This window comes from Oncorhynchus gorbuscha, linkage group LG01 (genome assembly GCF_021184085.1).
Source record: "Oncorhynchus gorbuscha isolate QuinsamMale2020 ecotype Even-year linkage group LG01, OgorEven_v1.0, whole genome shotgun sequence".
NCBI lineage: Eukaryota > Metazoa > Chordata > Actinopteri > Salmoniformes > Salmonidae > Oncorhynchus > Oncorhynchus gorbuscha.
Genome location: NC_060173.1, coordinates 73,726,737 through 73,752,180, shown reverse-complemented (window position 1 = coordinate 73,752,180; position 25,444 = coordinate 73,726,737). Strand labels below are relative to the sequence as shown.

Here is a 25,444-nt window from a genome sequence, read left to right as displayed (position 1 = left end):
GGCAGCCATATTGTCAGAAAGAAATCCAAACTAGTCTATTTTGAATTAATGGCAGTAGAGAAAGAAATCCAGATTTGACTTATGCAGGAAAATTGCTCCCTGATTCTTTGACTGACCGAAATGGCTGACCTTTATCCCATCATAAGAAGGTTAATTTCCATTCTAGTATTCTAATGCTTCATTCTGTGGTCAAAAAACACTTAAGTTGTGAGAGTAAAGTCTTTTTTTTTGCTCCTTTCTAAATCATGTCTTACCAAGTGTTGCCCTTAGCCAGCATCTTCCCTCAGATGGATCTGGGACTGGTTTCAGAAGGCGGACAAAAACAAGGACGGACGGATGAACTTCAAGGAGGTGCGCACACTGCTGAAGATGATGAACGTGGACATGAATGAGGAGTATGCTCTTCACCTCTTCACGGTGAGGTACCCATCAAGTTTGTGAGGTCTTCCGTTTAGTGTATCAAAACCAAAAGAAAATATACTATTTTCTATATTTATTCTATGCTTCCCACTGCTCATATGACATCCTCAGTCAATGAATCAACCTTGCATTGTGAGCAACGGTTCAATTGGGATGTTGTTGGTCGTGGAATTAGTTCTCAACGTTGGTAATATTTAACAGAAACCTATCACAGTCAAATATCAGTAACTAATCTGCCTTCCATCATCAGGTGATGGACTTCTGTTTTAGCATGATTTATTGAGAGTACAATACCACTGGAAGACTGCAGAGGTAACAATCTATGCTGCTTATTTTCTTTACCCCCAGTTGGCAGATAAGTCTAAGTCAGGTTGTCTGGAGAACGAGGAGTTTGTCCAGTTCTATAAGATACTGACGGAAAGGAAGGACATGTGGCGGGTGTTCCAGGACTACTCCCGAGACGGACAGACATTAACCCTTGCTGAGCTGAAGGACTTTCTGAGGCAGGAGCAACAGGAGGGGGAGAGGAGTTGGGAGCATGCCCAGGAGCTGATTGACCGCTATGAGCCGTCAGAGACCGGTAAGGACCACTGTGCAACTGTAACAAACCACAGTCAACCGTAATGAATTATTTCATTAATAGCCTCGGTGAGACAATGTCAATCACAATGAACAGTAAACCACAAGAGCCCACAATTAACCATTCAACAAGTAAGGAAACTAGCTGTATGTTGCATGTCACTACTTCACAGGAGAGGCATTTTGAACGTAAACTTTTTTTTTAATATCAAAATTAGTTTTTTTGTAGAAATGCCTTCTGGAACATGTTAACTTTCATGTGTCTTAATAACAAATGTGTATGCTATCTGTAAATACGAATACAATTATTAAATTACGAGCCTAGTTGGTTTTGCCACAGAGAAAGACAGGGACCTTCCCGCTAACCATGATTGGCTGAGATAATGGATGGCCTAGACATGCCGAGAGATGAGTTCAGATTGGTCTGCCATGTAGCACGCTTTTGTCTACAACATGAGCTGGTCAGTTCAGTATGTGTGGTTAATCCTTTCTAACACAGCTTTTTTAAAGATATCACACAGTAGAATTGCAAAAGTGTTGCTCTCCACTTTCTGGAGGACCGAGTTTTGAAATCAGTGGAATGCCGGGTGGAATTGGAGGGCGATAGCTAAGTAGATGGAGAAAATTCTGGCATTTGATTGTAAATAAGAGGAGGGAGTCGAAAAGAGAACACACAAAAGGCTGTTGTATATAAAACGCCTGTCTCCAGATTACATATTAAAACTAAGGGCAACCATGGCATCTGTGACAGAGAGAGAGAAGCGTCCATCCATGTCTACAGGTAAAATAATATAGCAAGCTACATTTTAAGATATTACACGATTCTAATTTTGTCAAAGTCATTTTCATTTCAAGTTAAAGCGTACTGTTAGCTAGCTAGCTAAAGTTAGCTGGGTGGCTCGCAAGCTAATTTTAAGTGTATGATTTGTGTAGTAATATTATTCGTATCTCAGAGCCATTTGCATAGCTAATTTTAGTCTAATGTTAACTAGCTAGCTAAGATTGAACCTGCTTGGTTAGCTACCTGCAGATTCATGCAGGGTAGTAACGTTATGAGTTGAGATTATGGTTCATTGTTTAGCTAGCTAGCCAGCTAGCTACATGTCTAAACAAAGGACTCCACTATGCAAGTAACCATTTCACTACACCTTCTGTATCCTGTGCATGTGACAAATAAACTTTGATTTTATGTCATATAATATATGTTTACCAGAAACGGTAATGTGAAGAACATGACCTGCACCAAAGTCAAATTAAGATATAATGTTAGGCCAACAAGATAGTGTCTAAGTTAAAAAATGATCCAGTAGAATGCCCTGCTTTTATTTAGTCACACTCACAACCGTTAGCTATTTTCTGTAATTGGCTCGCCATTAACTTGTAAATAATGATCTTGCTGTGAGTTTATTTTTCTGTAATAATGAAGACAAATGGGCTAAAGTGAAGACATCGGCTATATGATATGGTCATCATTTGAACTGGCTAGCCAGCTAACTTAACATTAGCTAGCTAACAAGCTAAAAACAAACCAAAACATTGTTTAGAAAGTTACTTTTCGTTGCCTGGTTTGCTAGATTGACATATACTAAATTCATTTTTAAACGGGTGGGTTTATTGGTGTTAAAATACAACTAGCTATTTTGGACCACCAGGCTGCTGATGTCATGCAGCCGGTAGTTTTTGAGTTTATACTTTATAAACTTTATACGACAACGACAAGTTTGTCGGAAGACAATAGAATGTTCATGATGTCACTGCGACAACTGTCGATAGGCGTAGTATAAACCAGCCTTTAGTCTTGAAACCTTTTGGTTGTTTAGTAAATGTCCCTACATCTGAATCCTTAAAGAGATGGGTGGGCCTAAGGCTTAAGAGGGTGTGAACGATGCTGAAAGAACGTCGAAGAAAGCTCTCCAGTAGGTTTACCAAAACATTCAAGGGCCATTTTCTCAAAAGTGACATTATAAGTTCAACTTTTAAAGTAGAATTACTTTCCCATTGCCCCTCGACTCTAGTGTATGATATACCATTTTCCAGCTCTGAGTCTCTACTTTTATCCAACTAAAACAACTCTACATAAGAAAAAAAAAATCTACATAAGACCGACTCAAGCCTGTCGGTCACAATTTGTTCCGGCATGTGTCTGGCACCATCTCCTATCTTAACTTAAATAACATATTCTGGGTGATCTAACAAATAAAGGAGGAGTTCATGACCAAGTATTGTTTATGACACCAAAGACAAGTTGTACAAAGTAAAATTTCCTTTACAGTAGTTACTGAGCATTTTTTGATTGGGTTTGACTTATGATAAGACGGAACTTCCCATGTCTCCTCACAGCCAAGAAACAGGGGGCCATGTCTATAGATGGCTTCCAGATGTACCTGGTCTCTCCAGAGGGCGCCATCTTGGATCCCCAGCGGCTGACCCTGAACCAGGACATGAGCCGGCCCCTCAGCCACTACTTCATCTGTTCCTCCCACAACACCTACTTGATGGAGGACCAGCTCCGAGGACAGAGCAGCCAGGAGGCCTACATCCAGTGAGGAACAAAATTATCCTCACCATTACAACCCGTAGCTTCATACCTAACATCCAATTATAACCCTTTGTAGCTCAGGGATGGGCAAATCCCGTCCTCCGGCCTGATTGGTGACACACATTTGCATGGGTGCCTGACTTTGAAAGTGGGAGTGCAATTCATTTGACAGGTCTGAAACCCTACCAACCTTGTGACTCACAAACATCCCGCCCCCTTCCCTGAAAATACCACCCATAGTGATAGATTGACAACCCAAACTGTTAAGAACATGGCCAGAATAATGCATGACCATGAGGGGGGGGACATTGTTAAATTGCTCATTAAGTTAATCTTATTTTTATCTCATGTAGCCTAACCTGAGAATCTTACCTTTTTAAGATGTGAGAACATTTTAAAAAGTTTTTTAAAAATGTACTTTTTTTTTTTTCAAATGTAGCCTGAAGTTACAGGCCTGGGCTACTATAAACTTATTTTTTATTATCTTAATGTTTTTAATGGTGGGCTTTTAAACAAAAACTACAATGAGTAGGCTACGTTATTTGACAACGAATCGTGAAGAACCCGAATAATCATGAAAAGTATGAGGAATAACAGGAGTGTAGTCTCAGCAAGCACATTAATTGACCTTTCAGCTTTTCCTCCAACATGGACTTATTTTGCTGCCTTTGCTTGACGCACTGTCACCATTACATTTTTTATTAATTAACTTGTCTCAGCAGCATACATATTGGATGCAAAGAGGGTAGGAATGGCTTTTTGGTCCATATTACACTTACCAAGCCAAGCAGAGCTGTTTTATCGAGATACAAATCCAAATCAAATTGTATTTGTCACATGCGCCGAATACAACAGGTAGACCTTACAGTGAAATGCTTACTTACACGCCCTTAACCAACAATGCAGTTTTAAGAAAATACCCCCCCAAAAGTAAGAGGATAAGAATAACAAATAAAGAGCAGCAGTAAATAACAATAGCGGGGCTATACACAGGGGGTACCAGTACAGAGTCAATGTCAATGTGTGGGGGCACCGGTGTTGAGATAATTGATGTAATATGTACATGTAGGTAGAGTTATTAAAGTGACTATGCATAGATAATAACAGAGAGTAGCAGCAGCGTTCCAAAGTGGGCAATGCAAATAGGGTAGCCATTTGATTAGCTGTTCAGGAGTCTTATGGCTTGGGGGTAGAAGCTATTTAGGAGCCTCTTGGAACTAGACTTGGTGCTTTGGTACTGCTTGCTGTGCGGTAGCAGAGAGAACAGTCTATGACTAGGGTGGCTGGAGTCTTTGACAATTTTTAGGGCCTTCCTCTGACACCGCCTGGTATAGAGGTCCTGGATGCCAGGACGCTTGGCCCTGGTGATGTACTGGGCCGTACGCACTACCCACTGTAGTGCCTTGCGACCGGAGGCATGCGTGCTCTCGATAGTCCAGCTGTAAAACCTTTTGAGGATCTGAGGACCCAAATCTTTTCAGTCTCCTGAGGGGGAAAAGGTTTTTGTTGTGCCCTCTTTACGACTGTCTTGGTGTGCTTGGACCATTCTAGTTTGTTGGTGATGTGGACACCAAGGAACTTGAAGCTCTCAACCTGCTCCACTACAGCCCCATCGATGAGAATGGGGGCGTGCTCGGACCTCCTTTTCCTGTAGTCCACAATCATCTCCTTAGTCTTGGTTACGTTGAGAGATAGGTTGTTATTCTGGCACCACCTGGCCAGGTCTCTGACCACCTCCCTATAGGCTGACTCGTCGTTGTCGGTGATCAGGCCTACCACTGTTGTGTCGTCTGCAAACTTAATGATGGTGTTGGAGTCGTGCCTGGCTATGCAGTCGTGGGTGAACAGGGAGTACAGGAGGGGACAGAATACGCACCCCTGGGGGGCTCCAGTGTTGAGGATCAGCGTGGCAGATGTGTTGCTACCTACCCTCACCACCTGGGAGAGGCCGTTCAGGAAGTCCAGGATCCAGTTGCAGAGGGAGGTGTTTAGTCCCAGGATCCTTAGCTTAGTGATGAGCTTTGAGGGTACTATGGTGTTGAACGCTGAGCTGTAGTCAATGAATATCACATAAGAGTTCCTTTTGTCCTGGTGGGAAAGGTGCGGTGTGGAGTGCAATAGAGATTGCATCATCTGTGGATCTGTTTAGGTAGTATGCAAATTGGATTTGGTCTAGGGTTTCTGGGATAATGGTGTTGATGTGAGGCATTTCAGCCTTTCAAAGCACTTCATGGCTACGGACGTGAGTGCTATGGGTCTGAAGTCATTTAGGCAGGTTGCCTTCGTGTGCTTGGGCACAGGGACTATGGCGGTCTGCTTGAAACATGTTGGTATTACAGACTCAATCAGGGACATGTTGAAAATGTCAGTGAAGACACCTGCCTGTTGGTCAGCTAATGCCCAGAGCACACGTCCTGGTAATCCATCTGGTCCTGCAGCCTTGTGAATGTTGACCTGTTTAAAGGTCTTACTCACGTCGGCTACGGAGAGCATGATCACACAGTTGTCCGACAGCTGATGCTCTCAAGCATGCCTCAGTGTTGCTTGCCTCTAAGCGAGCAAAGAAGTGATTTAGCTGGTCTGGTCACTTGTGTCACTTGGCAGCTCGCGTCTGAGCTTCCCTTTGTAGTCTGTAATAGTTTGTAAGCCCTGCCACATAAGACGAGTGTCGGAGCCGGTGTAGTACGATTCAATCTTAGCCCTGTATTTACGCTTTGCCTGTTTGATGGTTCGTCGGAGTACATAGCAGGATTTCTTATAAGCTTCCGGATTAGAGTCCCTCACCTTGAAAGCGGCAGCTCTACCCTTTAGCTCAGTGCAAATGTTTCCTGTAATCCCTGGCTTCTGGTTGGGGTATGTACGTACAGTCACTGTGGGGATGACGTCCTTGATGCACTTATTGATAAAGCCATTGACTGATGTGGTGTGCTCCTCAATGCCATCGGAAGAATCCCGGAACATGTTCCAGTCTGTGATAGCAAAACAGTCCTGTAGCTTAGCATTTGCTTCATCTGATCACTTTTTTATAGACCGAGTCACTGTTGCTTCCTGCTTTTTGTTTGTAAGCAGGAATCAGGAGGATAGAATTGTGGTCGGATTTACCAAATGGAGAGTGAGGGAGAGCTTTGTATGTGTCTCTGTGTGTGGAGTACAGGTGATCTAGAATTTTTTCCCTCTGGTTGCACATTTAACATGTTGATGGAAATTTGTTAGAACTGATTTAAGTTTCCCTGCATAAAGTCTCCGGCCACTAGGAGCGCCGCCTTTGGGTGAGGGGTTTCTTGTTTGCTTATTTCCTTATACAGCTGACTGAGTACGGTCTTAGTGCCAGCATCCGTCTGTGATGGTAAATAAACAGCCATGAAAAGTATAGCTGAAAACTCTTTTGGCAAGTGGTGTGGTCTGCAATTTATCACAAGATTCTCTACCGCAGGCGAGCAAAATCTAGAGACTTCCTTAGATTTGGTGCACCAGCTGTTGTTTACAAATATGCACAGACCTCCCCCCCTCGTATTACTGGAGTGTGCTGTTCTGTCTTGCCGGTGCAGCGTATATCCCGCTAGCTGAATTTCCATGTCATCGTTCAGCCACGATTCCGTGAAACACAAGGTTTTGCACTTTTTGATGTCCCATTGGTAGGATATTTGTGATCATACCTCTTCCAATTTATTGTCCAATGATTGCACGTTGGCGGGTATTATTGACGGTGACGGCAGCATTCCCACTCGCCTTCTGACGACCATTACGAGGCATCCCGCTCTGTGTCCTCTGTACCTGCGTCGCTTCCTCTTGCAAATAACTGGGATGTTGGCCTTATCGGGTGTTCGGAGAATGTCCTGTGCGTCCTGCTTATTGAAGAAATAATCTTTGTCTAATCCGAGGTGAGTGATCGCTGTCCTGATATCCAGAAGCTCTTTTTTTTGCTGTAAGATACGGTTGCAGAAACATTATGTACAAAATAAGTTACAAATAATGTGAAAACCCCCCCACATAATACCACAATTGGTTGGGCGCCTGTAAATCTGCTGCCATTTCTTCTGGCGCCATTTTGAGCGGGATTTCAACTCTGCTCACATGTTCTGATACAGACACAGCTTGGCTACACTGTAACCACAAAGCGCCATTTTGTACTTGCATATGGGTCTCAGCCAGGAATGTTACTTTTGTAACTTAATGAAAACATTTTAACAATGTGATTTAACCGACTGATTTAAGGAAATACATTGCCTTCAGATAGTATTCACTTTCACACACCGTGTTGTTGTGTTACAAAGTGGGATTAGCATTGATTTAATTGTAATTTTTTGGCAACAATTACACTAAATACTTCAATGTTAAAGTGGAAGAAAATTTTGAAGAAAAAATTTGAAGATTTTTTAAATAGTAAATGAAACACTAATATACTGTATCTTGATTAGATAAGTATTCAACCCTCTGCCTTTGGCAGGGAATACAGCTGTGATTCTTTCTGGGTCAGTCAGTTTTGCACACCTGGAAAGTACAATATTTGCCCATTATTCTTTAAAAAAAAATTTTTTAAGCTCTGTCAAGTTGATTGTTGATCATTGCAAGACAACCAATTTCAAGTCTTGCCATACATTTTCAAGCTGATTTAAGTCAAAACTATAACTAGGCCACTCAGGAACATTCAATGTCATCTTGGTAAGCAACTCCAATGTACATTTGAACTTGTGTTTTATTTTATTGTCCTTCTGAAATGTGAATTTGTCTACCAGTGTCTGTTGGAAAGCAGACTGAACCACATTTTCCTCTAGGATTTTGCCTGTGCTTGGCTCTATTCCGTTTCTTTTTATACAAAAAAACTCCACAGTCCTTGCCGATGACAAGCATACCCATAACATGATGCAGCCACCACCATGCTTGAAAGTATGAAGAGTGGTACTCATTGAAGTGTTGTGTTGGATTTTCCCAAAACATAACCCAGAATCAGCTAGGTAAAAAAAATCTGCCGCAGTGGTCTAAGGCATTCTGGGTTCGAGTCCAGGCTCTGTCGCAGCCGGCCGCGACCGGGAGACTCGTGGTGGCGGACAATTGGTCCAGCGTCGTCCGGGCTATGGGAGGGTTTTCCCGGCAGGGATGTCCTTGTCCCATCGAGCACTAGCGAGTCCTGTGGCGGGCTGGGCGCATTGTACGCTGGCATGGTCGCCAGGTGCACTGTGTTTCCTTCAACACATTGGTGCGGCTGGCTTCCGGGTTAAGTGGGTATTGTGTCAAAAAGCAGTGCGGCTTGGTTGGGTTGTGTTTTGGAGGACACACTCCTCTCCCGAGTCCGTATGGGAGTTGCAGCGATGAGACAAGACTATAACTGCCAATTGGATACCACGAAATAGGGTAGAAAAGTATATTTTTTAATCTAAAAATAATAATAAAAAAATCTGCCGACGTGCCCTTGAGCTCCTTTAAATTGCTCTGGATTAGAGCGTCTGCTAAATGACTAAAATGTCAAATCAGTTATCTCCTATCACAGCCATTAAAACTCTGTTTTAAAGTCACCATAGGCTCATGGTGAAATCCCTGAGCGGTTTCCTTCCTCTTCAGCAACTGAGTTAGGAAGGACACCTGTATCTTTGTAGTGACTGGGTGTATTGATGCACCATCCAAAGTGTAATTAATAACTTCACCATGCTCAAACGGATATCCAATGTCTGCTTTTCCCCCCCCCAAAAATGTACCAATAGGTTTCCTTTGTGAGACATTGGAAAACCTCCTTGGTCTTTGTGGTTGAATCTGTGTTTAAAATGCACTGCTCGATTGAGGCACCTTACAGATAATTGAATGTGTGGTGTACAGAGATGAAGTACTCATTCATAAATCATGTTAAACACTATTACTCACAAAGCATGCAACTTATTATGTGACTTGTTAAGCACATTTTTACTCAACTTATTTAGGCTTTCCACAACAAAATTGTTGAATACTTATTGACTCAATACATTTAAGCTTTTCATTTTTTTATTAATTTCAAAACATTTCTAAAAACACAATTCCACTTTGATATTATAGGGTAATTGTGTGTAGATGACACAAAATCTCATGATAATCCATTTTAAATTCAGGCTCGCTGTAACGTAATACAATGTGGAAAAAGTCAAGGGGTGGGAATACTTTCTGAAGGCACTATAGATGCAGAATGGTGTTAAATGCCTGTAAACAGCTTGGGGAGGAAAACTATTTCACAGATTTTAATCATTTAATATCTGGCCTACTGATTATTTCTCACGGTCTACTTGCGAGTCTATAAGATACTCATTGACCAGACATGCAGTGTTCTGCCAAGGTGGAACCTTTGGTAGTAGGCTGATGGAAGGCTACTCACAAGTCAGAGTCGGCGGCACAGCGAAGCAAATTCAGACATGCTCATCATGGTTCATACAGGAAAAGTGAAATGATACAATTAATTTTCTCATGGTGCACGCAGCTCAAATGATATGTAAAAACAGCTTTGAACCAACCTCATCGGCAATGAAACGACGATACAAATGGGGGTTGGGGGGGTGCTATTAATATATGAAATGGTCATATGTATTTTAGTAGACTAACTCAAAAGATTGATAATCATTGAATATGACAAATTACCCAATGGATCGTGATCATTTTCTGGTAAAAAAAGTGAGGGTGCAAAAATACGTTTGCACTCTTATTTTGAAGGTGTGGGTGCAGTTGCTACATTTGTGCCATTGCTCAGGTGCCTATGCACATTTGCCTCAGCCCTAGCTGACACACATCTAATAACCAACTAATCATGGTCAGACATTCTCGGGGCGGCAGGTTGCCTCGTGGTTAGAGCGTTGGGCCAGTTGCCAAAAGGTTGCTGGATCGAATCCCCGAGCTGACAAGGTAAAAATCAGTCTTTCTGACCCTTCCTGAACAAGGCAGTTCCCCGGTAAGCCGTCATTGTAAATAATAATTTGTTTTTAACTGACTTGCCTAGTTAAATAAAGGTTAAATAAAAAATGGTTTCCAGTTTAGAATACAATTAGTTTAATCAGTGTAAGGTAGGTCTGGGGGGGAAATGTGTGATGCCAATCAGGCCCTCTAGGACTGGAGTTGCCCATCTCTGGCTTGTATAGAAGTGAGACACAGAACTTCTCATTTCTTACAAACCAAACCATCTTTCAAACAGTTTTCAGTCCATGTCTGAGTGTCTGCGTACTTGCTGTGCAGGGCTCTAAAGCGGGGCTGTCGTTGTGTTGAGGTGGATTGTTGGGACGGGCCGAATGGAGAGCCGGTTGTTTATCACGGCCACACCTTCACCTCCAAGATCCTCTTCAGAGATGTCATCACCACACTGGGAGAGTACGCCTTCAAGGTGGGCACCTCAATACCTGAGTTAATTATACCGTTTGCTGTGGAAATTCACCTCTAAGGACTCAAATTGAAAGTAAATTAATCCATCTTTATTATCAAGGTTCACAAGCTCAGTCCATGCTTGATGAAAACTCTCACAAGGGCATTCCCTACACAAACAAGTCATATAAGCATGATTTACATGATTCATTATTAATGTTAGTTCCTGCATGTGACTGACCGATACCTCATGAGACTTCTCTCAAAGCTGAGACCTTGAAACGAAGATACTTCTCTTGGATCCCAGAGCAATGTTATGGGCGTACTGCGGATGTGAGGATTCCTCCCATGTACAATCAATCAGTCACTCACATGAGTGGCTATTAGAAAAGCAGCATTGATCTGACACACAAACAGAACATTTCCATCACATCTTCATAACCACTCAGCTATTTTTGTATTACATTTTTTTTGTTTGTAATTATTTACCCCCTTTTTCTCCCAAATTTTGGGATTACGACCTTGTCTTATTGCTGAAAATCCCGAACGGGCTCGGGAAAGGCGAAGGTCAAGTCATGCGTCCTCCGAAACATGACCCGCCAAGCCGCGGTTCTTAACACCCGCTCGCTTAACCAGCTGCACCAACGTGTCGGAGGAAACACTGTTCAAATGATGACCGAAGTCAGCCTGCAGGCGGCCGGCCCACCACAAGGCGTCGCTAGAGCGAAGCCAAATAAAGCCCCCCCCCCGGCCAAACCCTCCCCTAACCCGGATGACGCTGGGCCAATTGTGTGCCGCCCTATGGGACCACCAGGCTGTAGTGACACCGCAACACTGTGATGCAGTGCTAGACCGCTGCGCCACTCACAAGGCCATGACCACTCAGTTCTATTCAATCCAGTCTCTAAGTGGTTCTTGTCCTGACCATTTGTCTTCTGTGTTGGTTTTTGCTTCAACCAAGTATTCAGAATCATAAACCAATCTGTCTTCAGCCTTAACATATCATTAAAAACATTACTGTAATAGATCCACACATTCCTTTATGAATTCCTGTTTAGTCCCTCATCTGTCCCCTCTCCCAGGCATCTGAGTTTCCTGTCATCCTGTCCCTGGAGAACCACTGCAGTGTGGAGCAGCAAAGGGTCATGGCCCAGCTCCTGGACACCATCCTGGGGGACATGCTGCTCAGGGAACCCCTGGATGGACTGGTTCACCAAGAGCTGCCCTCTCCCCACGTAAGACCCCCTTCAATGTGTTTTCTATTCTATTTATCTACTCTACCGTAACCATTCACCAACAAGGCAAGTCAATTGAGAACCCATTCTCTACGGATTTGATTTCCTGTCTGACTATGTTCAGGTTTTTATTCAGCCAGTGTAGCTAAGAGCAGTACCAGTCAGTGGCTTTACTACATTGTTATATTATACAATTATCACTGGGCCCCCAATGTAAAGCAGAACAGTAACTGAAAGTCAACAGACCAGATGAACTGTAAAGACATTCACACTTACAGGTAGCCAAAAATAACTAACTGAAAGCCAAAACCACAATTAGCCCACATATCTGAATCTCTGCTACAATATCATTGGACAGTATTTGCATATTTCCCAGCGATCTTTGCATACCAATAAAAAATGACATTGTTACTGTTCAGTGAGGTTTTATGTGAAGCAAATAGATGTATTGTCATCAATACATTGAAATATTTAGGTGACTTATGTAGTGCCCAAACATTTAAGTTACATATTATCATAATTAGGATTTGTTGTTGACTTGTAGGCGTGTCTTATAAACAGCATGATGCATTTTGATATGGTTCATAGTGGACATTGTGATTGACTATTGACAAGTCTGGTGTACAAATTATACAGCCCGGGATGCAGATAACTAGGGTTCCCATGCATAACTGAATAGTTAGGGCTTGTGAGCCCCCAATGGCCGTGGGTTCCAGTGCACGCGCACCGCCAGCCTCGCATTCCACCACTGAGTACAGTCTGTATTCTCCAGTGATTTGTTTTATTCTTTTTCCATTCAGAGCACTTTAGATAATCAATACCGAAGTTTATGATTGGCAGAGTGTGTGTGTGTTTGTGCATGCACATATTAGGATCTGAAGGGAAAGATCCTGCTGAAAGCAAAGAAGATTGGCGGCCTAGAAGAAAGTGAAACGCTGACCGATGAGGCCACTGACGAGGTCAGCGATGAAGCTGAACCTGAGAGCCCGTCTGAAGAAAACCTGTCTGCAGAGGCCATTTGTCTCCATGATAAGGTATGGGGATCTATGGATGGATGGAGGTGAACATTGTCAACTTCTTGCCATCATCTGCGCCAACTATTACACTTATACATTCACACATTATTACTGTTAATACATCCTGCCATTATGTGAAAAATCTAGATAATGTTTTTGTCTATCACACAGTAAGCAAGTAATGAACACTGTACCTTGATCTGCCAGCTAATCATGTTTTGCCTTGGTTCCAAAGCCACAAAGCAAGTGAGTTTAGGTCACTTACGCAGGCATGTCATTTCCTGTCTCCTCAGAAATCCAAGTTCTCTAGGGAACTCTCGGATCTGGTGGTGTACTGCAAGAGTGTCCATTTTCACAGCTTTGAGTACTCTCGCTTACACTCCAAGTGCTACGAAATGTCCTCTTTCTCCGAGTCCAAGGCCAGGAAACTTGCAAAGGACACAGGTACGCCCTGAACTATTTTAGCAATACCTACATGGCAAACAATGTATTCATATAGTGCCAAGGATCATCAGTGAGGAATTCACTCCCATTCACTGTTGTAGGTCCCCTGGGTTAGGGGATAGGAAAAAACGTCGCTGTATGGCTGTCTTTCTCAGGGACGGAGTTTGTGCACCACAACAGCAGACAGCTTAGCAGAGTCTATCCCAGCGGCATGAGGACCGATTCCTCTAACTACAACCCACAGGAGCTGTGGAACGTGGGCTGTCAGATAGGTGAAACATATTGCATACCGTAATTAACATCCATACATATAGAAATAAATACATGTGATTGATTGATTGGTTGATTAATCTCCTCCTAGTGGCGCTGAACGTCCAGACGGCTGGGCTGGAGATGGATCTGAACGATGGGCTCTTCCGTCAGAATGGCTGCTGTGGCTACGTCCTCAAACCTGAGTTCATGAGGAACGATGACTCTTTTGACCCAGAAAGACCCCAGGACTGGGATGGCTACACATCACTCCAACTGTCTATCCAGGTCCAGAAACAACTGCTCTGTACCATACAACTATGCTGTGTGCCTTTGTGCAGTTTGTGTGTACTGAAGGTTTACTTTTTGCAAGTTTATACTTTTCCCGAGTCTTGATTGTGTGTGTGTCCATCAGGTAATTAGTGGGCAGCAGCTACCAAAGGTGAACCAGAAAGAGGGCTCCATCGTTGACCCTCTGGTTAGAGTGGAGATCTACGGAGTATCACAAGACCAAGCCAAGCAAGAGACTAGTTACATTGACAACAATGGTGAGGGACCCTTACATGGCCTGACAAAGAGATTCATTGGGGTCTTTGTACAGACTCGGTCAACTCGGGCACCAAAATGCATTATTATTATTTTTTACATGTAAATAGTAGGCACCTTGTCATGTTTAAGTACATTAGATAGAACATGACATAGAACCCCAGTCCTTCTCTTGGCTGCTTAAATCCTGGTCTCTGCTGCCCCGTCTACAGGTTTTAACCCTCTATGGAACGAGACCCTCAATTTTATCGTCCACGTCCCAGAGTTGGCCCTGGTGCGTTTTGTGGTGGAGGACTATGACAAGGCTTCCAGGAATGACTTCATGGGCCAGTTCACCGTGCCCTTCACCTGTATTCAGCCAGGTAAAATAGACATGTTCATATTACAACTGAGATAGCGTAGTCTGGACAGCTGGTTAAATCTCAAGTGCAAGTTTTCTTCAAATTATTTCACAAAATAATATTATCCTATTGACTTACCTGGTTAAAGGTTAAATCAATTAAGGTTAAATAAATTAAACCTGTCTGAATTGTACATCTCAGCTGAATTTTTTATTTAAGCCTGTTATGTACAAATGTACATATCATACTGTCTGAGTGAAGGTTTCTAAGTGGCTCTTTCCTGACAAAAATCTGAATTTCTACTGGATGCTCTCCCCACTTTTCCCAGGATATCGGCACATCCACCTCTTGTCCAAAGACGGAACGGCGATCCCCCTGTCTACTCTGTTTGTCAACGTCAAGATCTCTGAGGTAACAACAGAAGTCTGATGGCCCAATGATTGGCTGAATAACATGCTGCAAACTCCAACTACATGGGAGGGCTACAATACCTCATGATTGCTGTCACTTTCAAATGAACTGTTATCAGTATTGAAAATACATCGGTATGAACTGCTTTACAGTATTTCTGCATAAATACCCATTTCTGTTCAAGCAAACATTAGTGGGACCTCACACTGATGAAAAAACACCTGGGAACTCACAGCAATTAAGTGATATTTTGCCATTTCCCCAATATAAAATCTTTTAAAATAATCCATGTTTTTTAACTTGTCATGTCATAGGAACGCATTAAGCAATGTTCAATAGCACTTGGTTGATCGAACTGATACAATAACTGACATACTGCAGGGCTCACAAGTCCTTTTAGGGTTACAGACTATGCAATGACCTCGAGTACTGCATAGACAATTAGTCCTCCATCCAAGCATTTCCATAGACATTTTGTACAGTTCCTCAAAGTATGGCATGAAACTATATCGCTATCTCATGCGTTGTGTTGTAAAAGATTATACTGTAATGTATGCATGCGCATGGAGCTCTATAAATAAAGAGAAATGAAAGACCTGCTGTTTTGAAAACATCTTAATATAAAAAGTTATATTCCTATTGGTTAAACATTTTTAAACTGCCCATTTCTTGTAATTGTCAGTTAGCAATTTGTTTATACGCCATTAATTGACAATGTTTTAATACTAAACATACAATTGTATATGTGTTTCATGGTGCACTCTGCAGTAGTATATGTACATGCATACTCGTTAAGACAAGGTCCTTTGTTGATGTTTAATTCAAGTTTACCGCTGTAGCCCAGTCCTCATCATGCTTGGATGAGGAAAACTGCATCAAAACGTTCACTAAAATGTTTTCTCAGGTTCCAGTTGAGTGTGCTGAACCTTTTTACTCCTCACCTTGCTAGCCTTCCTTGACCTCCTCCATCCTCTCTTGCACCAACACCTCTACCCCATCCGGTACAATCACCTCCATCCCCTCCTCCCGAGCTCCCTCCTCCACCTCCTCCCTAGCCCCCTCCTCCAGCCCCCCCAGACGGGCATCCTGCAGGGTTAGGCTGAGGGCGTGGGGATCCTTGGCCACCCCTTGCTCCACAGGCTGGTCCGGATGGTGCCCCCGGAGGTGCTTGACCACCTGGAACTTCTGCTTGGCACGGTAGGGGCAGTAGCGGCACATGAAAGGCTGCTGGTTGGTGTGGGTGAGGTAATGGTGGCGGAGGCCGGCTGGCCAACGGAAGGCCCTGCGGCACAGGCCGCACACGTAAGGCCGCTCCTCGCTGTGTTTACGCTGGTGGGTCTTAAGGAGGAAGCGCGTCTTGAAGCCTTTGCCACACTTCTCGCAGATAAAGGTGCGAGCGTCACAGTGCTGCGTCTCCCTGTGGATGCGGAGGGCGTCACCACGGTTGGTGCGGTACTCACACTCCTCGCACGCATATGGCTTATCCCCTGAGGGTGGAGGGAGAGAGAAAAAAAGGGCAGGGGAAAGGTCATTTTATGATCGAATTCCAACTAAATGTATTTGTTATAAATGATGACAGCAATAGTGTGACTCATACTTTGTACCTGTATGTTTGGTCATGTGATACTTCAATTGGCTCATCCACTTGCATTTGTAGCCACACTCAGGACAGAGGTACTTCTTCTCCTCCTGGTGGATCCTCATGTGATACTATAATGGAATGACAATGATGATAAATAGGTATCTACTACACCATTTGTAACACATGGTATCTTATTATAGAAGGTCCTCTACCAGTCCTTGTAGACTTTTTAAGCCCAATGGTTTGGTATTAGACCGAGAGGACCTGACTTCTATAAAATAAAATGGTGTAGTACCATGTGTTACATTACAGCAAAGATTTTGAAGGACCTCATTGCTCACCTTTAGCCTTGATGGATCTACGCAGGAGTAGCTGCACTGCTCACAATGGTAGGGCTTCTCCCCTGTGTGTATGCGAATGTGCCATGTGATTTTCTGCTTGTTGCGAGTCGAGTACTGGCAGTCTGTGCACTTGTAAAGGCGGGTACCCCCGTGGGAGCGAACGTGCTGCTCAAAGACCAGTTGGTGGCGACAGGCGAAGCCACAGATGGCACACTTCAGTGGCTTGTCCTCTGGGGGGCCATCCTCATGCTCGTCGAGAAGGTGCTGGATGAGTGGCTGCCTCTTACGGGTGGCAAAGGGGCAAAGCAAGCACTGCTGGGTGAGGTGGGTCCTCTGGTGCTCCTCCAGGCCCTCCCGGGTGGGGAAAGTCTCCTGGCAGGTGGCACAGTCCAGCTGAGGGTGCTTTTTCTGCTGGTGGACCTTGAGGGTGGCCTGGCTGCCACAGCTGAAGTCACATTGCTGGCATGCTACGCTGGCGGGGCTCAGGTGTTTGCGGCTGCAGTGCTGCTTGAGCGCTGTGTCGGAGCTAAAGCGTGCCTCGCATTGGCTGCAGGGGTGCAGGAGCTTCCCTGTGTGGCAGCGGAGGGTATGTCGTCCGACATCGTTGAGAGAGTAGCTGCTGAAGTCGCACAGGGTGCAGAAATGAGAGGGCTGTTTGTCGTGGACACGCTTGTGATGCTGGCGGAGTTTGGAGGCAGCGCCAAAGGTCTGGTCGCAGACGTCGCAGCTGTGGCGGCCCATGCCGGTGTGAAGAGATTCATGGGCATATAGGCGGTAGCGCCGTGTGGTGCTGAACGGGCAGAAGCGGCAGCGGTGGGGCTTGGCACCTTCGTGCTTCAGAGCCACGTGCTGGGTCATGCAACGCTCTTGCTTACAAGTAAAGGGGCAATGGTCGCAACGCAAAACTGACCTTTTGACCTTTTTTAAGAGCGATAACTTGTCTTTCCGATGGACCAGTACATGGTTAGCCATAGCTTTCTGTGACTTGGCCACAAACGAGCAGAATTCGCACTGCACCTCGTCTGGCTTCAGGCAGCCTCGCTTCTCGTGGTTGATCAGTGCTCTCTTCTGTTTGCACCTGAAAAGACAGTTGGGACAGGACAATTTAGGAGAATAGCTTGGATTTGATACCTTTATCTCAACCACATCTTCTTCAGAACCCCTTTTAATATTCTCCTCCTCCTCATTGCTGTCATCATCCTGCTCCAGAGAGCTAACAATTCGGACAGCTTTCTTTGTGGGAGTTTTTCTTGTGCACGTCGAGCAGTGGCGCTCTATCGTCACAACCCTGGAGGACCTGAAACTGCACGTCTTGCAAGTGAATTTCATGTCATCTTCTATATAGCTATGCGCATTGTCATTCTCTGTGTTCACAGGATGGGCTTTGTCTGTCTTTCCTAAAATTTCCCCTTCATTGATCTTTTTAATCTTCACAGGTCTCTTTACCCTGCCAACTTTCACTTGCCTTTTTGTCTTTCCAACTGTCTTCCTTTGGCTTTTCTGTAGTGCTGTAGATCCTCTCTCACCCAAGCCTCCAGGATTGGTCAAATTGCACAAGTTTGCTTCCTCTCCTCTCATTTCTGGTTGTGTGTCTATGGAAACTTCGGTTGGCGCAACATCACAAGATACTAACTCTGATTGATCGGCGGTTGTGGTTTTATCAGGGATCTGGGATTTACCCTGACCCAAGTCCCTTTCTCCAGACGGTCCAGCAGAGGGAGTGCCAATGAACCTCCTGGTGTTCTTCCGCAGAGCGGGACACTTCCTAAGGCGGTGGGTGTCCAGGCCTCTCTTCTGTTTGAACTGCGCCCCACAGGCTTGGCACTTGAGTCTCTTCCACCTGGCGAGGCAGAGGGAACGGCAGTGGTGTCGGAGAGAGGTCTGCTTGCGAGTCACGTAGGAGCAGTGTTCGCACCGGTATATGCTAGCCTCTCCGGCCTCATTCTGCACCACCAGCATTTGAACCCGGCCTTCCAAGACCAGAGCCTCCGCCTGGTCCTTGTCTTGCTTCCTCATGGCCTTCAGACGAATCTCAGAGTCGGCGGATGAGTTGCAAGCTGCGCTAGACACCTCCGCTATCTGTGTGTTGTTCTCTGCAGCCTCTGTTGGTTGCCTTGTAGCGGTTAAAGGAGTTTCTCTGTCTTCTGAATCGTTTAGGTCATCGCAATCCTCCATAGCCATGTCCTCTTCCTCCGCCTCACTTGCAGATGCTGGCTTTTGGCTCAGGGTGTTAGATCCTTTAGGGTCCACTGTGGGTCTTCTGTAAGTTGGGTCTCTGCTGTTTGGTGTCTCACCCTGCATGGATGCCATCTCAGTGCACTCTGTGTTAGCTATTGTTGTCAAAACTAAAGTACAGCATTGCTCTGGATTATCTGTTGAATTGTGACATGCCAGAATCCCTTTGTCAACTACCACTTGGACAATATCAGAATTTTTATTTGACATTTCTGTGGTTTTGGGGCCAGTCACAGTTTCTAGGTTGTGTTCATTTTGAACAGCAGAGCCAGCGACTTTCTCCTGTAGGTTCTTGATAGGACCTTCTGCAGAGTTCTTGGCTGGCATTTTGTAGAAGCCCTGCAGTAGGTCCACAGAGTTCTCCCTCTCCTTCTCTGCATAGTTCTCTTGCCACTCCTTATCGCCAGGCACGTATCCATGAGCCTTCCTCTTGTGGATGAAGAGGCCGGTGCTGCTGTAAGTGGAGTAGGGGCAGAGGGCACAGCGGAACTCTCGAGTCCGGGTATGTTTGCAGTTCTCGTGGTTGTGCAGAGCCTGGCGGTAGCATGTCTGATAGGGACAGTACTTGCACTGGAAGACTGGAGGCTGATGGCCCTCTCCCTGAGAGTGCTTGAGGAGCATGTGCTTGCGAAGCTCGTACTTGCGCTTGCAGGAATATGCACAGACTTCACATATCAGGGATTTGGCCTGGTGTCGGAGTTTGTGGCTGTTCAGTTGGTCCGTACGGTGACAACGGTAGGAGCACTGGTCACACTGGTACCTAAGGAGAAGAAACGGACTGGATCGGTCAATCTCTCAATGCCTAAGAGTGGCCTTAGGTTCATTAACTCCTGATATGATATCCAACTTCTCACACCAAAAGGTGCTAGAGCAGACATACACATCAACTTGGGTGAACATCAGACAAAAAGTATTTTGTAATGCTTTTATCTGTTAAAAATCCCTACACTACTGCATGCACACCATAAAACAGACCACTATTTTCACTTTTTTTAACCTTTAATTTACTAGGCAAGTCAGTAAAGAGGAAATTCTTAATTACAATTAACGGCCTACACCGGCCAAACCCGGACGACGCTGGGCCAATTGTGCGCCGCCCTATGGGACTCCCAATCACGGCCGGCTGTGATACAGCCTGGGATCAAACGAGGGTGTCTGTGGTAATGCCTCAAGCACTGAGATGCAGTGCTTTAGACCGCTGCGCCACTGACAGTTCTCAAAGACTGACAGTACCAATCAAGTTTGGACACCTACTCATTCAAGGGTTTTTCTTTGTTTTTACTATATTGTAGAATAATAGTGAAGACATCAAAACTATGAAATAACACATATGGAATCATGCAGTAACCAAAAAAGTGTTAAACAAATGTTTGATTCTTCAAAGTAGCCACCCTTTGCCTTGATGACACCCTGAGTAGGTGTGTCTAAACTTTTGACTGGTACTGTATGTGCAAAATAACTCACTAGTAAATCACTTACCTGAGGTCACCAGCATGTTTGCGCATGTGCACATTCAGGTAGTGTTTCCATTTGGTGACATATCCACACTCAGAGCACATATGATTCTTGTCATCTGAGTGGATGAGCATGTGTTTTGAGAGGTAGGTCTCATCACGGCACCTGAAGTCACACAGGTTACACTTGTGGGGCTTCTCACCTTGAAAGAAAAATACATGAATGACTTTCAAAAATGAGTTATCTGGAAGCTATGGATAGGTAGAACAGTCCAATGTTACGTTACTTTTTTCTGCTCACCACTATGCATCAGCATGTGCCGTCGTAGGACCCGCTTGTGTGCGGTGACAAAGCTGCACTGATGGCACCGGTGGATCTTCTCATTGGCGTGGAAATGGCCGACATGCTGCTGGAACTCCACGGGATTGAACGTGGCAAAGGGGCAGAAGTTGCAGGTCAACTCCTCGTCCCCGGCATGGCCTTGCAGTTTGTGCTGCCGGAAGAGGCTCTTGTTGGAGCAGGAGAAGTCGCACTGTGAGCAGTGGAAGGCCAAGTGTGTCCGGTAATGGGCCTCCATGTCCTGGGGGCTACCAAAGATGGCGTTGCAGGCATGATGGCGGCACTCTACGGCCTTGATTCCATGGACATCGGCTGCGTGTCTCTGGAGCTCCTTCCGGTCAGAGGTATTGAAGGAGCATCCCTCCTGGAAGCAGGCCAGTGGCTGGCTGTCCCGCGACGTGTGGTGAGACTTCATGTGGGACTTGAGCGCCTGGCTCTGGCGGAAGCTCTGGCCGCAGGTGGGGCAGGGGTAGACTTCCGGGTGGATGTCACCCCCTACCTCGTTGGAGTGCACACTGGCCAGGTGGCGGTGGAGCGAGTTGCGCTCCACAGAGGCGTAGTCGCACAGGTGGCAGCGATGGACCTTCTGGCCAGACTCCCGAAGCATGTGGATGCGCAGCTTGCTCTTGCTGGTGAAGTAATGGTTGCAGGTGGGGCACTGGAGACTGGGGTCTGGGAAGTGGAGGTGGAGGTGCTCCAGCAGGTGGGAGCGCATCTTGAAACAGCGGCGGCACTCGGGGCAGATGTGAGTGCGATACATATGCTCCATGCCTGCCATAATATGATCTTCAGGACAGGGAGGAGATGCGGGTGTTAGCTTTTGTAATGAAACAAATGAAACAGAACAACTTATTTCCTAGTATGTAAATGTAGACCTAGATTTACTGACATAAACCTGATTTTAAAGTGATTTTCAAAAGTATGGTTAGCACAACATTTATCTGATATTTGATGACCTGGCAAAACCCTACCTCACCAGAAAACTTGAATGGTCCTGAACACAGAAGAAAAGAACAACAACGCCAAAGCAGTTCTAGAGATCCCACACTACCTTTAGATGGGTTCTCATTGATGTTCGTAGCTGCTTTGTCTTTTTGCACCTCCTCTCTGGCTCTATTGTCGATGTTGTGCTGCTGTGTCTCTTCTTCATCCTCATCATCTTCTTGTGATGATGACACATATGCTGGATTGCGTTTCCGGGCCCTTTTTGGCCTTCCAGAGCTGGTCTCAAGAGCCGATTGGCTGTTTCCACCCTGGCCTGTCGTTGTTGGCACCTTGTCACCTGAGCACAAAAATGTACACAAATTGAGGCATCCCGTGTTGGCTCTACCCTAAATATAACAATTTGTGTGAGTGAGTATTAGTTTGTGTGGAGAATGATGCATTTATTCTAAAAGTTTACCCTCAGGTGCAGCAAGTGGACGGTCATGTTCCACACCATGGGTACTCAGCTGTTTAGCATGAGCGGTCACAAAGTGACAGCGGGGGCAGTGGAAAGGCATATGGATACGCCAGTGGCCCTCCATCTCAGAACGTGTGCGGAATGCCAAGGTGCAGGACCGGAAGGTACAAGAGACGAGGGTGAGAGCATGCTGTGAGTGCAGGTGCTCCTGGAACACCAACCGGTGTGAGGTGCTGAACTGGCAACCCTCCTCGGAGCAGTGGAACGGACCTGTGAGTTCCTCCCTCCGATGGCTTTGGAAGTGGTGTTTCAGTGCACCTGGCATGGTAAAGACCTCATCACACAAAGGACACTTATAACGGGTCAACTGTCCCTTTTTGGTGAAGTCCACAGTGCAAAGGTGAGAGGAAAGGCGGCTGCTATCGGACAATTCCTTCCCGCACTTTTCACAGAGACACAACCCCTCAGTCTCCATTGGCTCATTTGTCTGTTGAGAAAATATTAAGAGCATTATGCCATATAACATGACAGGCAATTAATACTAAATAACAATGAGTTAGTGTGCCTATCACCAAGGACTATGCCAATCAATCAAATGTATTTATAAAGCCCTTCTTACACCAGTTGATGTCACAAAGTTCTGTACAGAAGCCCAGCCTGAAACCCCAAACAGCAAGCAATGCAGGTGTAGAAGCACAGTGAAATGTCAACTACTGGAGCTGCCTGGTCACACAGGGAGCTAAAATGTTTACCTTAGGTGTCCCTACCTATGTATTTACAGTTATAGGCACTGTGTTGTTTCATAGTACTGTTTACAACTGGTATAAGCTGTCTGCATGCATGTAAATAAACTCACAACTGAGTGATTAAAATCAATGGGGTAGGTTTAGCCTAGTCCAAGCTCTTCTCTGTCCTAGCACCTCAATTGTGGGACTAGCTTCCCCCTGAAACTAGGACAGCAGAGTCCCTGCCCATCTTCAGAGAAAAAACGTCTGAAATCCTACCTCTTCAAAGAGTATCTAAAATTATCCCACAGCACCCCCCCCCCCCCTCCCCCTCACAAAAATGGTCCTGGTAAACACAAAAAAATATATATGTAAAGGGAAGACCGTTTGGATTTGGCTTTACAGTCACATCGCATCAAAACCCATTGTTGCATCCCATTGTGTTTCTGTCCTCCAGTGGCAAGCTAGCTAAAATGGTTCCTTTCCTAAATTAGCCATGGATGGAGATAGGGATTTGGATTTGTGGTTTTACTTAATTATCAGTACTGGTCAATGATTATAACGGTTGTGATGTAATTGTTTTTGCTACCTTTTTTCCACCTGTGTAATTCTGGTCTTTTCCTGCTTATTCTGGGGTTTGGACTAAATACTGTGGAAAATGTGCTACTCACAAATGACAATCAACATGGACCTGTTAAATTGACAAGAAGGGAGTTGATATAGCTGCGTTTAGACATGCCTTCCTTGTTTTGAGTGAGTTAAGTGTTTCTCATTCTGCTGGATTTGACCTAGTATTTTATATTAAACCTAACTTACACATCCAGTTGTTTATCCATTTGTAACTCACCCACCAAAAATCACAATATGCTGTTTTACATGTTATTTGTGCTGGTCTAATTCTTAAACTAGAAAAGTAGAAGAATATGCGCGCTCTCGGATATATATATATATATATATATATATATATATTTTTTTTTCATATGGTCCTCTGTGACGTCCCAGGTATATGGCATTGATGAATAAATAATTCACATTTACTTAGACGTTTATATTTTATGTATAAAAGACATTCGTATGAATTGTTTACCATTTTGTTTTCTTTAAAACAATGGTAATTGGAGATCAGGTGATTGATGGGTGACTGAGTGCATTCTTGTCAAATAAATATTCTTATTTATTCATGGTTATGGATTCATTCTGCAATGAGTTCATTTGGCTTTGAATCTGCAACAGAACAGAAGTTTAGTGCATTCGGAAAGTATTTAGACCTTTACTTTTTCTACATTTTATATTACAGCCTTAATCTACAATGATTACATTAAATAAAACATCCTCAATCTACACACAATAACCCATAATGACAAAAAATGTTTGCAAATGTATAAAACACACCAACAACAAAAATAATTATTTACATAAGTATTCAGACCCTTTGCTATGAGACTTAAAATTGAGCTCATGTGCATCCTGGAAAGGCACTGGTGTGAAGGTTCACCTTCCAACTCCCCAAATACAGGTGTGTACGCTTGTAGCATCATACCCGAGAAGACTTGAGGCTGTAATCACTGCCAAGGGTGCTTCAACAAAGTACTGAGTAAAGGCACCTAAAGCTTACATGAAATTCCATTCGAGAAAAACAAATGGCGAAAAAAATTATTGGAACCATTTCTGTGTTTGTCCGCTAGGTTTTATGGGTATTGTGACGAGCCCACTGTTGCCCTCTATAAAAACGAAGTACTAGCTGATAAACACAATTAGCACTCGAAATGATGTTTTGAGTTCTCCAGTAACAACTTAATTATCAGCAGTGCTGAATAATGACAGCATTTATGAAACAGAATTCTGACCTACTGCGTCAACTTCTGAGATTCTTTCTCTTGAAAACAATGTATTTTACCCCGTCAGACCTTTCTAAATGGACCTGTATTCTGATGGATATGATATGGTTGCATATGTTTACATTTAATGAACATAAATGAGCTAAGTCATTTAATGAGCCTGTCTTACCTTAATAAGGTATTGAAGCTGGGTAGATTGTTTTTACTTTGCAAAATCGCCACTCAATGACCAAACGACGCCATCACTATGTTTATTTTGGTGGAGTAATGATTAAGTATTTCCAGTTGAAAGATCTCATCATAATTACTTGCATACTCAGGGCGTATATGTACAGCATGTAGATATAGCTAACTAGGTATATTGTTGACAATTAAAATAATTTTCGGTCATTTAAGTTTGGTCTAGCATTAATAATGACGCTGCATTTGAAGACCAGGA

At 44.3% G+C, this 25,444-nt stretch overlaps 2 protein-coding genes across 3 annotated transcripts in view; one reads left to right on the top strand and one right to left on the bottom strand.

The window, feature by feature from the left end:
* Positions 1-15,707, top strand: part of plcd4b (phospholipase C, delta 4b) — a 25,908-nt gene extending 10,201 nt beyond the window's left edge. Inside the window, exons 5-16 of the mRNA XM_046359845.1 lie at positions 288-417; positions 769-1,000; positions 3,340-3,541; positions 10,724-10,868; positions 11,929-12,081; positions 12,954-13,115; positions 13,391-13,541; positions 13,697-13,813; positions 13,903-14,078; positions 14,206-14,338; positions 14,549-14,698; positions 15,006-15,707. Of these exons, the coding sequence (XP_046215801.1) occupies positions 288-417; positions 769-1,000; positions 3,340-3,541; positions 10,724-10,868; positions 11,929-12,081; positions 12,954-13,115; positions 13,391-13,541; positions 13,697-13,813; positions 13,903-14,078; positions 14,206-14,338; positions 14,549-14,698; positions 15,006-15,106 (1,852 nt within the window). The 3' untranslated portion in view covers positions 15,107-15,707. The remainder of the gene's footprint in view (positions 1-287; positions 418-768; positions 1,001-3,339; positions 3,542-10,723; positions 10,869-11,928; positions 12,082-12,953; positions 13,116-13,390; positions 13,542-13,696; positions 13,814-13,902; positions 14,079-14,205; positions 14,339-14,548; positions 14,699-15,005) is intronic.
* On the bottom strand, positions 14,866-25,444 carry znf142 (zinc finger protein 142). Of its 2 annotated transcripts, XM_046359826.1 has the most exons (9): positions 25,175-25,444; positions 24,255-24,391; positions 22,443-22,929; positions 22,092-22,322; positions 21,002-21,826; positions 20,726-20,903; positions 17,012-20,006; positions 16,693-16,798; positions 14,866-16,575 (listed from the first exon to the last, which is right to left on the bottom strand). In XM_046359826.1, exons 2-9 carry the CDS (start codon positions 24,255-24,257, stop codon positions 16,034-16,036), a joined length of 5,367 nt encoding a protein of 1,788 aa, XP_046215782.1. In that variant the 5' UTR covers positions 24,258-24,391; positions 25,175-25,444; the 3' UTR covers positions 14,866-16,033. The 2 variants fall into 2 exon arrangements, with proteins under 2 accessions (XP_046215782.1, XP_046215788.1); XM_046359832.1 differs by lacking the exon at positions 24,255-24,391.